Here is a 12,920-nt window from a genome sequence, read left to right on the forward strand (position 1 = left end):
GTGTTGTTGGCTTCATCCTTATATATTTTATCCCCCCCCCCCCCCCGGTTTTTCCTTTCATTTGTCACCCAAGGCTCATGATACACGACTCAGACATGAGACTGACGTGTTGAAGTATTGGTGCATGTCTGATAAGGACTTTCGAATCAACTGTCCTCTCCTGTCTCCTGGTTCTGTGTTAAAGCTGTATTTGTTATTTGTTGTGATTTGTGTTTGAATTCAGCCAATGAGAACAGTAGCAGTCCTTGGAGGGGGGATCGGGGGTTTGGCAGCTTCTTACTACCTCTGCAAGAGCCCCCAGGTTACCAAGGTAAAAGAAACAAACACACACACACACACAAACACACAGAGTGTTGGCAGAAAATTCTCATGAGATCTTTTCAAGCTATTAATTAAAGCACTGGAGTTATCAAGGTAAAAGAAGTGTGTATGACATCACATGATGTAAAGAAGAGTGTATGACATCAGATGATGTTCAGTTGTGACTGCTGTGATCATGTCGTTGCCTGTTGAACATTATTGACTGTGCAGGGTTTCCTGCAGTGTTATACAGAAGATGCAGGCCACTTCACCTGAAATAAAGACCACTCCCATTATCATCATGAAAAAATGACAGCACTTTTAAGAAATAAAAATAATAATAATTAAAGAAAAAGGGAAGATATGTTGTTTAATACAGAAAATGCAATATATTTTGTGTGGCTATGTAAAGCCGTTATCTAGCTTATCTCATCCACTACACAGGTTCCGGATACTTTTCATTGAAAAGTTGAGGGAAGCGGTTTTGTCTTGATTCAAAACCAATTCTCAATTGAATGAATTGAAAAAGGGGCACAATTTGTAGTCCTTACTCCTGTCCTTAGTACACTGGAATGCAATGCAAAAGATAAATGGTCTTGATGAAGGTCACTGTCAGCAGAGAAAAGTGTGTGAAAGTACACAGCTTTTTTATTTGAAAAGATTAACTGCATTAATTAATTAATTTGGAAGCATCTCACAGTCTTCTATGACTATAAAAAAAATGAAAGTGTAATTTACAGACCAACATCACTGGTTAAATGTCTTTTATAACCACAGAAGTTGTTGTGTTCCTCTGTGTTATCAACGTTAAAACTTTAAACTTTAGGGTCCTCAGATGTAAGGTCCGTCACTTCCTTTTCTGCCACAAAAATATATAAGCAAATAGGCTCCTTATTTTACACTTACAGTAATTTAACTCCTTTTTGCCCTGTTACCCAAAAAAGTAACAGTATCTTCTGTGTAAAAAAAAAAAAAATTACTACATGTGAAATAAAAATCCAAAATATTACTGGGCAGATATAAATGTATTTTCAGTCATGTTTGTGCGATGTTTGTGGCTAACATTAGCATTAGCAAGGTGTGGAAAAAAAATAGAATAGGATCCAGCTTTATGCTAACATTAAACAGCAAGCTAATATGCTGTTAGAAATTTTCTTCTTGTAACTATATGGTGATTTGGTGTTTGTCTATGAACCAACAGCATGGTTACATTTTTATCCTGAGTGGGAAGGAGTTAAAAAATACTGGAAAATGTTTTCTAATTTCTATATTGTGTTTAGATTTTGAAGGCAGTATAAGTTTCAACACACAAGTCACTAAAATCAAACACCGTCATTAACAACATAAGAGGTTTATGTTTTCAGTTTCATGCATAACAACATAAATATTAGCTTCTCCAACAGGCTAACCAGGTTGTATTTTTTCAGTAATTTAGTATTTCTTTCACACCTATCATACAACAATAGCAAATATTACTATATACTAGGGGTGTGCCTGCATACAGATACGTTATTCAGCAAAGCACAACTTTTTGTGTTTTTTAAAAACATTTATTTTGTACAAATATTTTTTTTAAAATTTGTTTTCAGGGGGGAAAAAAAGAAGAAAACATGTCAAATACCAGCGTGCAGGTCTGTTACATCGCTATCTCAGTCTCTCGCCTCTGCTCCACTGTTAAGTCTATCAGCAGGTCTCAACTAGGGGAGTCACATCAACCTGCTACGTGACACACATTTCCTTATTTGGACATCATTCCCGGAGTTGGGGGTGTTGGCCAGAGATAAAGCTGAGCTACTGAGACGCGCAAAGTGCATATAAGGGACTTTCCATAACCTGTTGTTCCCCTTCTCCTTTCCACAAAGTGAGGTTGTAAAAAAATAGGCAGTAAATGAAAAGTGCAAAGCAAGAATTGTCTTTGAAGTTCTTATTACACATTACATGCTGAAATGTCTCTGTGTTATGCTTGTACAAATAAGTAGAGGTCTGTCTGCATGTTGACAATGCAGTGGGTTTTAGCTCAGTAGTCAGTGCAGTCATCCATGATCTGGGAGATTCAAGTTCCTTCGTAACATAGTTTATTCATAAACACTAATTTTAACACTTATCCTAAAATTAAAAGCGTAATAAAAGTCAAAACTGGATTTTTACGCCTATTTCCACTTTTATTCAAATACAAATATAAATAATTTTGCTGCCTCAACAAATATAGATACAAATACAAACACTGGGCTCTCTGCACATCCCTATTATATACTAGTTTTTTTACATGACAAAAAAACATTACATTAACTCTCTTGAGTGGAGAAATGTGACTGCTTGCAAATCTAGTAAAATAAAACTTTAAAAAAGAAAAAAGAAAAAAAAAGAGCAGTAAAAGAAGTGACAGACCTCACGCATGGCGACCCTACTTTTTTCCCATTGTCTCACAGATCTAGGTTCCCCAGGTGTAAGGTCTGCAGTTGGATCCTCTTAAAATGTTTTTCATTCCATCAACATAATGTTTCTAATTAACATTTTTTAAAAATATATTTTGCAATCAATTCAGAATCATAGAAGAATTGCAATTCTCATGTGAATAGATTTTTTTCTCACCCACTCTACTGTGTTTCAGAAATTCTGATCAAATATTCCAAACTATGACAAGGGCTTTCAACCTCATCCCATGGTCTTCTTCAGTGAAGAAAGCTTGAGAAAAAGCTTGTGAACCTTATGATTAGAATATTTTACCTCAGATCTGTGTTCCCAAGGTCCAGAATAAATCTCCATACTGAAGAAATGGGGATGTGTTTTATTTATCATTCTCTGCATCCATTGAGTCATCTCTGTATGATATGAAGATCATTTAGCAAACTGCATTCACTTTAGTCAATCTGCACTTAATCTGCATTCTCATCCCTGGCAATGTAACATATAGGGCATAACGGTGAATTTCCATTTGTTGGGTATCAGAAAGCCAGTCCTTCCTCCTCGCCCAGATGCCCAAGCAGTGTGGGAGAAAGCATGGTTGGTGGAGAGTGCAGCTCGAGTAGCAGTGTTTTCTGGGTGTATCCAGGTTTCAGTGAGAGCTAGTATGTCAATATGCAAAGAGAGGATGAAATCAGCTTCACTGACAGCAGACTGGCACTTCCACAGAACAACTGAGAAGGATGGACTTTCTGGAGAGTATGGAGGTTATTAAGATTACGTTCCCTTTTTTCATAGAGGCAAAGTTTCTGTTTGAATGAAAGAAATGTTCTGGTATGATTCATTTCATAATTAAATGCTAACTGAAAAAAAAAAAATCACACTTGTGGGGAAAACGTACCGTGAAATCAGAGCAGACAACTATCAAAACAGCAAGCAGTGTAGTCAGCTAGAGTGGAACCAGGGAAGCATCTTTTTATAAATCACCTGCAATCTCCAGGTCTGCTGGTGCTGGTCCTTCCCTTGACAAAATAAGCACAGAAATATCTAACACATTAAAAATAAAAATAAAGATGAGTGAAAATGAATCAAATGTATAAACAAAATAACATAAACTACTTGGACCACTACAACACTGCATTCCACTAAATTTATCTTTCATTTTTGTATTTTTTAGTTTTATTAAATCAAGCATCTTGTTGAAGCAACTTTTTTTTGTCCAGGTCATTATATTGGAGTCCAGCAGTCGTTTTGGGGGTTGGCTGTGGTCCACCAGGAGGTCAGATGGTGCAGTGTTTGAACATGGACCCAGAGGGATTCGACCTGCTGGGGCAGTGGGGCGCAACACACTAAATATGGTGAGTTCTACCATAGTAATGAGGATTAGTCAGGGGTGTGTTTACTGATGATTTCTGTCATTAACACATTTTACATACAAATACAAAGTATTTCAGTTTACTGTTGTATGACTTCACACTGTGGACACAGTACATTTAAATGGTAATAATCAAACAAAAGATACAAACTTTAATGTCAGCAGCACACTTTTAGGAAAAGCCCCTTCTTAAATAAAAAAAAACATTAGCTAATACAATATTAGGAAATATGAACTGGCCAGTTCGGTGCTGATTGGTCCTTATGAAGTCAAAATACTGAAAGCAGACCATATTCCGGAGTGGCTCACTCCCAGTGAGCTCCTGATTACATCTCAAACTTAGACCCAAAAAAATGGAACATTTTGCAAATTAAACTCAAAAAACTTCAGAAATTACTCTATAGAAGAAGTAATAGCATAGATCAGCAAGAACAGAAGAGAAAACATCATCTTTGGATATATTTTTCAAATCAAAACAACTAGCTAGCTGTCAACTGCTAACTGCTACCTGCTGTTACCAATATTCCAAAGGAGATACAGCACTAAAGAAGCTAACAGAAGAGTATTTTTTTTTAAACAAGAAGAAAACTTAAAGGAACCTTGCTGGTAATGTAATCCACGCATGCTGGAGCCTCTCCATGCACCCTGGACTCAAGAAGTGATGGCATATGACTGGGGGTCACTCATCGGGATGGGGAGATGGTCAGCTCACCTCCTGCCAACTCTGCTACCAGGCCAGTCCAGGTTATCAAATGTAAACATCAGATTAAACATCAAGTAAGACCATCTGTATATCCATCTCAACATCGAAGGAAACGATCATGGCCTTCTTCTAGGGTTCCTAACTGCCCGGTTAGGGGCAGGTCGAGGGGAGGTTCCAGGTGCACCGAGCCGGTGCTGAGGGTCTTAAGAAGAGCTTCTACCCTTTGGCCACTGGGATCCTGGATGAGATTGCTACATAGGATTGTCATCCAAGGCCGTTTATCGTACCACAAAGCATGCCTGTGAAAAACTGCGTCAAGTTCAAAGCAGTGTTTCATCAGCAAAAACACCTGGGCTGTGTTTCATGGTAGTGCTTTTTGGACTACTGTTGGTACTCATTGGGACACCTAGTGATTGAGCTTGGGACAAATGCTGGCTCATGGCCAGTAGTCGCTCTTACAGTGAGTTTTCATCATAACTTACTGGGATATTTTGCAATCTATTCCTCTGTCCTGCAGCACGGATGAGCCCAGGTACCAGAGCGAATCACTGATCCAGTGGACCGGTCATCTGCCACCTCATTTCAGAGAATAGCAGGTCTCCTCTTCATGCTGATCCTGCTCTCCGGAGATGTTCAGCTAAATCCTGGACCAGTGACCCCTGGAGTGCTGCAGAACTTTGATGCTGATTTGTGGCTGAGTGTGTCTGGGAGGCCTCTGGTGCCAGTGATGAATGAGCAGCAACTTTCTGAGCAGGGCTTCTCCCTTAACAGACTAAACTTTGTTAACATGAGGCATGATGTCTCAATGAATAACTTTTTGCTACTGGGCTGTGGAAACCTTGATAGGTCCAGTGTCTCTCTCACAAAACCGGCTGCTGACACCACTGTGTGTTGAAACCGTGTAGGCAGAGATTATTCAAAACCTTCCAAACTGTCAATCATGCAAAAGTCTTATGGGACCTGAAGCTGAAACTGAGGGGGCTATACGGTGGACATTTTAACATCAGAAGCATTACTGCAAAGAGCAATCAGCTAACTCATCTTGTGTCTGACTCAAATCTGGACTTTCTCTGTCTGACTGAAACATGGTTGAAACAAACTACTCCTGCGAGTGTGTTCACGGTGCCCAGATACCAATGTTTCAGAAGAGACAGACCTGATGGAAGAGGAGGAGGGGTGCTTTTTTATGTGAGAGACAACATCAAATGTGAACGTGTGGTTTATAATGCGGCTAACACGTTAGAATTTGTTGGGATAAAAATAATGTTATCCCAGCAAATGTCTTTTAAGGTAAATGACTATAGGCCCCCTTCTGTAGATGACACTTTCTATGATCAACTCACAGATGTCTTGAAAGAGTGCAATCTCAAAGAATCATTACTTATGGGTGGTTTTAATGTGAACTGGGAGGATAAAACTAAGAGGAAAAAACTAAAAATGATCACAGAGAAATTCCAACTAGAACAACTAGTAAAAGGCCCAACTAGGATTGCAAAATGCTCTAGTACACAAATTGACCTGATATTTACTAACAAACAAGAAAGAATAACTAAAAGTTATAATTAATCACTGGCTTATCAGATCATGACCTAACCCTATGTGTGAGAAAACTGACTAAAAGTAGATTTAAGACCACAGCAACTAAGACAATGATCCTTCAATGCATACCCAGAGCTAAGCAAGAAAATTTATCAATGAAATTAACAGCTTGAAATGGGATGATGTACTGTCCTCTGATGATCTGGACTATGGCTGTGATACTATTACTAACAGAATCAACTCTGTGAGGGAAAGATTTAATGTGAGGATACAGATAAAATCAAAAAATAAAAACAATTTACTGTGGTTTAATAAAAATTTGTGGAACCTAATGAAATCTAGAGATGCTACACTAAGAAAGGCAAATAAAACTAGAAGAGACACTGACATGCTGATTTATAAAGGTTTAAGGAACAAAGTTATCCAAGAGCTAAGAGAAGCTAAATCTCGTTTTTATCTCAATATTTTGAATGAGGCAAAAGACAACAGTAAATTGATCTAGAAAAACATCGATAATCTCACAAGGAGGGACCCAAAATTTTTAGATTTTAAATTTAAAGTAAAGGGAAAGTTAAATGAAGATCATTTTACTGTTGTCTTTAATAATTTTTTAAATTTTTGAGTCTGTATATGAGTTTTCAGCTGGTAGAGACTAATGAGTTACCAGTAAACAAAATCATCAGCTCCTTTAAAAAGCTCCAAAAGTAGAGATGCTTTCCAATTTGACACTGTCTTTGTCAAATCACACAAAGATATTTTAACTCCCCCTTTTGCTCATTTAATTAATTTGTCTTTAAAACACAGCTCCTTTCCTGATGACTGGAAATGTGCCATTGTCAAGACTATTTTTAGCCAGTACTCTCAAAGGTTGCTGAGAAAGTTGTCATTAAACAACTGACAACATTTCTTAATACAAGCAATTTTGGTCTACATTGTATGCAATTTGGCTTTAGAGCAAGTCATTCCACTGAAACTGCTACCTTGCACTTAATAGAGCAAATTAAAGACTTGACAAAGGAGGAGTAGTTGGTGCTGTATTTTTAGATCTGCATAAAGCATTCGATACAGTCAATCATGATGTTTTATTATCGAAACTCTCTAAATTTAACTTCTCATCTAGAGCACTGGCATGGATGTCTTCATATTTATCCAATAGGATGCAATGTGTTAAAGTTGGTGACACACTGTCCAGCAACATGAAGTGGTACAATGGGTGTTCCACAAGGGTCAGTGTTAGGTGCCCTATTATTTAGCCTATATATTGATGATCTCCCACAACAGTGTCATGATGTAGAACTACAAATGTATGCAGATGACACCGTTGTATACACACATGCAAAAAGGTATGTTTTTCTCTAAAACTATGGTACAATCTCCTAATGCTGATATTTTCATCAAAGGTGAAAAAATTGACATAGTTACTGATTTTAAATATCTTGGTGTGACACTGGATCCAAATTTGAACTTTAAGAAACATGAAGCATGAAAAAAAATGGTTAAAACCATTAAGTACACCTTAGCAAATTTTAGCCATATTAGAAATTGTCTCTCTTTTGACGCAGCCAAAATATTTATGCATGCTATGATTCTTTCCAATATGTCTTATTGCATCACATTTTGGGGGCAGGCTGGAGAAACAGCCATAAAACCTCTTGAGTCCTTATACAAACAAACTCTAAAAACTCTTGACAAAAAGCCAATGCATTTCCATCACTGTAGGGTACTGGAGAAATCCAATTTACTGAGCTTTGACAATTTCAGATTATTCTCAATTTGCGCCTAGTTTTTAAAATTTTAAAGAGTTTGTCCCCTCCTCCATTGTGTGACTTTGGGTACACTCGCTCAGTCAGTTCTATTAGATCCTCCAGAATATCCTCTATACAAGATTGTACTATACTATTTCGTGGCACTGCATTTTGGCAGTCAGCTTTCTCTGTGAAAGCCACAACTCAGTGGAATGCCCTACCTGATGATATGAAGAACTGTAGTTCTGTCAATACATTCAAGGCCAAATTAAAACATCAACTAAAGATGAATCAGCTGTGTGATCACTGAGACTAGTTTACATTATTAATTTTTACTTGACATTGTGGGTGTATGTGATGTGCTGTTGTATGTAGCTTTGTATTTTGTATGGTGTGTTCTGTGTGGGGGTTTTTTGTTTGTTTTATTGTTGTTGTTTTTTTTGCTTTGTACTGTTTGTTGTTGTACTGTTGTATGTTTTGATTGTGGGGACTACAGATGCAAATGAGCTTCGAGCTAACTCTGGTGCAGTGCATCTTTAATGTTTAAAACTGCACACTGTCCCAATCAATAAATCAAATCAATAAAGCTTAAACGCATGAGTGACCAAGGTGAAGAATCCCCTCCTGTTGCAGATGATTCTGCAACATGAAACAGCCCTAACTGAACTGCAGAATTGATTCTAATATTCTTATCATTAATCTGCCAGAAAAGAAAATCTTGAACTCATCCACCTTACCTAAATAAATGTTTACCTTTCTGGAGAGAAACTAGAAGAGTTTGATTTGCAAGATGCTTAGTTTCCATACGCCTGTTTGTAAGCTGCATTACTGGCAGATGAGGCAGCATCTCAGAAAGAAGTGATAGAACTGTCTTATGTGGTGGCCCTGAGGTGCAAAACACAATTACATTTCACAAAACACAACAACATTTCAGGGAACAAAACATTTCAGGAAGCAACAAAATACCACATTTCATAAAACACAACAACAAAACAGAAAACACAACATTTCAGACCCAGTTCATGGACTTACACAGACACACACACATTACAATTTGTAATAATGACATTATTTTGAATGACCTCCAAAAATAGAAGGCTGCCTTCTAATAATCCTTTAAACCTGGATGTATAGTAGTTTCAGTACAGACTGTTGAGGGATATTTCTCCACTAGCAGTTTTCCAAAACTCCAAGGCCCTGTCTCTATGTCTCAGAAAAGATTTCAGTCTGTCAACCTCAGACTGCAGTGGCCTTAAGGTGCAAAACACAACATTTCATTAAACACAACAACAAAAAAGAAAACACAGCAACATTTCACAAAACACATTTCGGAAAACACCACATTTGACAAAACACAATGACATTTTGCAAAACCCATTTCATAAATGCAACATTTCGCAAAACACAACATTTCACAAAACATAATGACATTTCATTGAGCAAAAGGGGTTCTCACGTTTGTAATGATCAAAGCTGCTCACGCTCACTTTTGGCAGTCTGAATCCCTTGAGCGTAAACTCAGACTGAGAGCAGAGTTTCACTTGTTCAATTTGACCCGAAAGTGAAGGGTTATCGTGTTAGACCCTTCCTTCTACTTTCAAAATAAAAGCTAGGACAGAGGCATTTTTTTAAAAGCAGGAAAAAGTGTTGCATACTATGGCCTCATATGTATTTCTCTTTTATTTGGATGACGTTTCGGCCCTCAGGCCTTCTTCAAGATCAACAATCATAGTAGGACACAGGCATTGGTATGTTATATAGGCCACACCCTAGTAGCACAGCTGATGGTGATTAGATAATCATATTCCATCATTAGGGTGAGAAAAACAATCAAAAGGCCTTCAGCAGATCCACACTTTTAACAGTGACAGGAACTACAGCCAATCAATGCTCTTCAAATTAGTTGACATAAAATATCCTGTTTCATACCACATATAGAGATTTAAATTCTATATTCCAATCCTTTTGGTTAAGTATATTCAAATATGTTAAAAATTACATTCATTTTGAATAGGTTTCTAATAGATAGGGGAGAACGGGGTAACATGAGCCACTTTTTACATTTGATGATTTTACTGCAAAATGAAAGTGTATTTGTTTCAAATAATAGTAACTCTATATACCTCAGGTTGTTGTGTACTCATGGATATTAAAACAAGTTATCTAATTTTTATGGTTTTTGAACAAAGACCCGTCAAAAAATAGTCTTACGGCACAACTTACCCCAAGGTAGGGGTAAAATGAGCATGGGGATGGGGTAAATCGAGCGCTCAATGGGTAAATAGTGTTACCATTAAATACTGATATAAAAATTACACAAAATCAAACAAATTTGAGATAATTTTGAACTTTATTAATGCCATCAATTTAACAAAGGAAAAAACTCATACTTTTCAGTAAAATTATATGTTTGTGTCCTGTTGTTCAACATGTTACCTAAACACTTTCAGTAAAGATTAAACTGTGAGCTTTGTGTGTTAGCCACAGAAATAATATGTGTGTAAATGTGCTTTTGTGTATACAGACAGGTGACAAATTAATGGAAAAACTGGTCCAGGTCTGAATGCTTGACCCCTACAGTGAGGGGATCTGGTGGCTCTGTTATGCTGTGGGGGGCATTTTGCTGGCATGGTTTGGGTCCACTTGTCCCCTTAGAGGGAAGCGTCACTGCAAATCAATACAAAGTTGTTCTGAGTGATCACCTTTATCCTATGATGAAACTTTTCTACCTTGATGGGAGTGGTCTCTTCCAGGATGACTGTAGTGGAAATTTGAGATGAATTCACAGAGAGCAAGTTGTCTTTCAGAGTTTTATTGCAATATCCAGAATACATATTTGCATCTCCCAGTTTGCTAGGCTGAAGAGATATTGAATGAAGTTGGTACTTGCATATACAGCCACATGCATCACAATCATCCCATATTCATCACCCTAACAGTTATTTTTAATTAATTCACCGCATCTCTAGGGAGTTTCTTTCGGTCTCTGCTTAGAATTAAGAGTTGAAGGCCAAATCCTTATCTGCCTTTCCTCTCTGAACATTCCCTCTAAAGTTACAGTGACCAAGTCCCATACCTCACCTTTGACAGTACCTGTTAGGAACATTTTCATACGGGAAGCAGTTTATAAAGTCTATGTATATGTTTCCATTTCAATGACAATGCCCATATACAAAGGGCACAAGGGGTCACTGAATGGTTTGAAGAGTATGAAAATGATGTGACTCATATGCTATGGCCTTCACAGTCACCAGATCTCAACCTATTTGAACACCTATGGGAGATTTTGAACCGATGTGTTGGACAGCATTCTCCACCACCACCATCAAAACACCAAATGAGGGAATATCTTTTGGATTAATGGTGTTCATCCCTCCAGTAGAGTTCAGAGACTTGTAGAATCAATGCCAATGTGTATTGAAGCTGTTCTGGTGGCCCAACACCTTACTAAGACACTTTATGTTGGCTTTTCCTTTAATTTGCCACCCATCTGTATGTACAGCATGTTTGTGTGTGGCTTAAACTTAACATCAGTCAACAATTAGGTATTTATTCATCAACATTGTAATACTTGTAACAGTGATCAGACATTAACATGAACAGAGTCTCTAGTCTCTAGAATATCAGAAAATATTTTTGGGGGTAAATTGAGCCATTGACTCAACTTGCCCCAACATCACTGGCATGTTTTACCCCACTACCTCCATTTTGACAAAACTGTTTCATACAGTGGTTCAGATCCACAGTTATGCTAAGTTTATGAACTTGTTTTGTAGCTTACACTGACTTAAATTAACATGAAATAATGTCCAAAACTTATCTTTTTTAATAAAGATACAAGACTGATGAATTTAGTAACATGATGAATTCACTTAGCATGACAAAAATCTTTTTTTTTTGCTCTGTTTTGCTGACCACTCTCTCCATGTGCTTGAGTCCAAGATGGATTGAGTAATATGAACTATACTTTCTTAATTTGTGATCACATGATTACTTTTGTTTATGGTGACCAAGATAAAGGGGGTGGCTCATTTTACCCACTGGCTCTATTTACCCCTCCCCTATACAGAAAAAGTTATACCTCAGCTCTGGATGAACATCATGAACAACTTAATCTAAATGTCTAATAAATGGAGGTAGATTACAGAAAACACAAGTCATAATCTATATTTAATCCATGGGCCCAAGCCCAAGCTACTTTAGCACCTATCCCTGAGGGCAACCATTGCTGTGGTTGTTGTAGTCAGGAGTTATTTCATGTCACACTAAGTTGGTCATTTATCTTATCACTTGCCCTTTTGGTAAGTCATGTGTTGGAAAGACAAGTAGAACACTGAAAACTCGAATTGATGAACACAGAAGTACTATTAGATGCAAAAACAATGTTGTTTACAACAGCTCACAAATTTTGCTGCCGTGTTTGCACATTGCTGTATATCACCCAGCAGATATGTGTGCAGTGAGTGCATAGTCTGTCTTCTCCATGGAGCCTGTCTGTGGCGGCTTCTCTCCATGGTGAGGCTGTGCTCACTGAGTCTGTACATGGTCAAGGATTGGATGGATGAAGATGGATCATGCCTGAACTAAAACATACATGATTAGTGAACAGGCTTCTAATAGACCCCCATCTACAAATGCTATCTTCCGGTATCCCACTATACATTTATGACCAGTCAGAACATCCATATATATTATCAGTGACTAATCTTGATTGAACTCTGGATAGACTCGGTTTCTGTCCAGTCACAACCAAGAATTGTTGTCCCTACCTTTTCCCTTTTGTGAAATGTTGTTGTGTTTTGTGAAATGTCGTGTTTTGAGAAATCCCAAACAGGCTGTACTGAAACTACTATGC

General features: G+C 37.6%; 1 protein-coding gene and 1 long non-coding RNA gene across 3 annotated transcripts in view; one reads left to right on the forward strand and one right to left on the reverse strand.

Annotated features, from left to right (window-relative positions):
- Window positions 1–12,920, forward strand: part of ppox (protoporphyrinogen oxidase) — a 40,920-nt gene that overhangs the window by 9,657 nt on the left and 18,343 nt on the right. Inside the window, exons 2-3 of one of the 2 annotated variants that reach the window (XM_042424107.1) lie at window positions 224–310; window positions 3,927–4,061. In XM_042424107.1, the coding sequence (XP_042280041.1) occupies window positions 227–310; window positions 3,927–4,061 (219 nt within the window). In that variant the 5' untranslated portion in view covers window positions 224–226. Of the gene's footprint in view, window positions 1–223; window positions 311–3,358; window positions 3,471–3,926; window positions 4,062–12,920 lie in introns of those variants that run through there. The other variant, XM_042424109.1, reaches the window with a different exon arrangement.
- On the reverse strand, window positions 3,278–6,242 carry LOC121905674. Its single transcript, XR_006098454.1, has 3 exons — window positions 4,678–6,242; window positions 3,605–3,725; window positions 3,278–3,365 (listed from the first exon to the last, which is right to left on the reverse strand). It is a non-coding gene; the product is annotated as an uncharacterized LOC121905674 (long non-coding RNA).

The sequence above is a fragment of the Thunnus maccoyii genome, chromosome 10 (assembly GCF_910596095.1).
Source record: "Thunnus maccoyii chromosome 10, fThuMac1.1, whole genome shotgun sequence".
Taxonomy (NCBI): Eukaryota; Metazoa; Chordata; class Actinopteri; order Scombriformes; family Scombridae; genus Thunnus; species Thunnus maccoyii.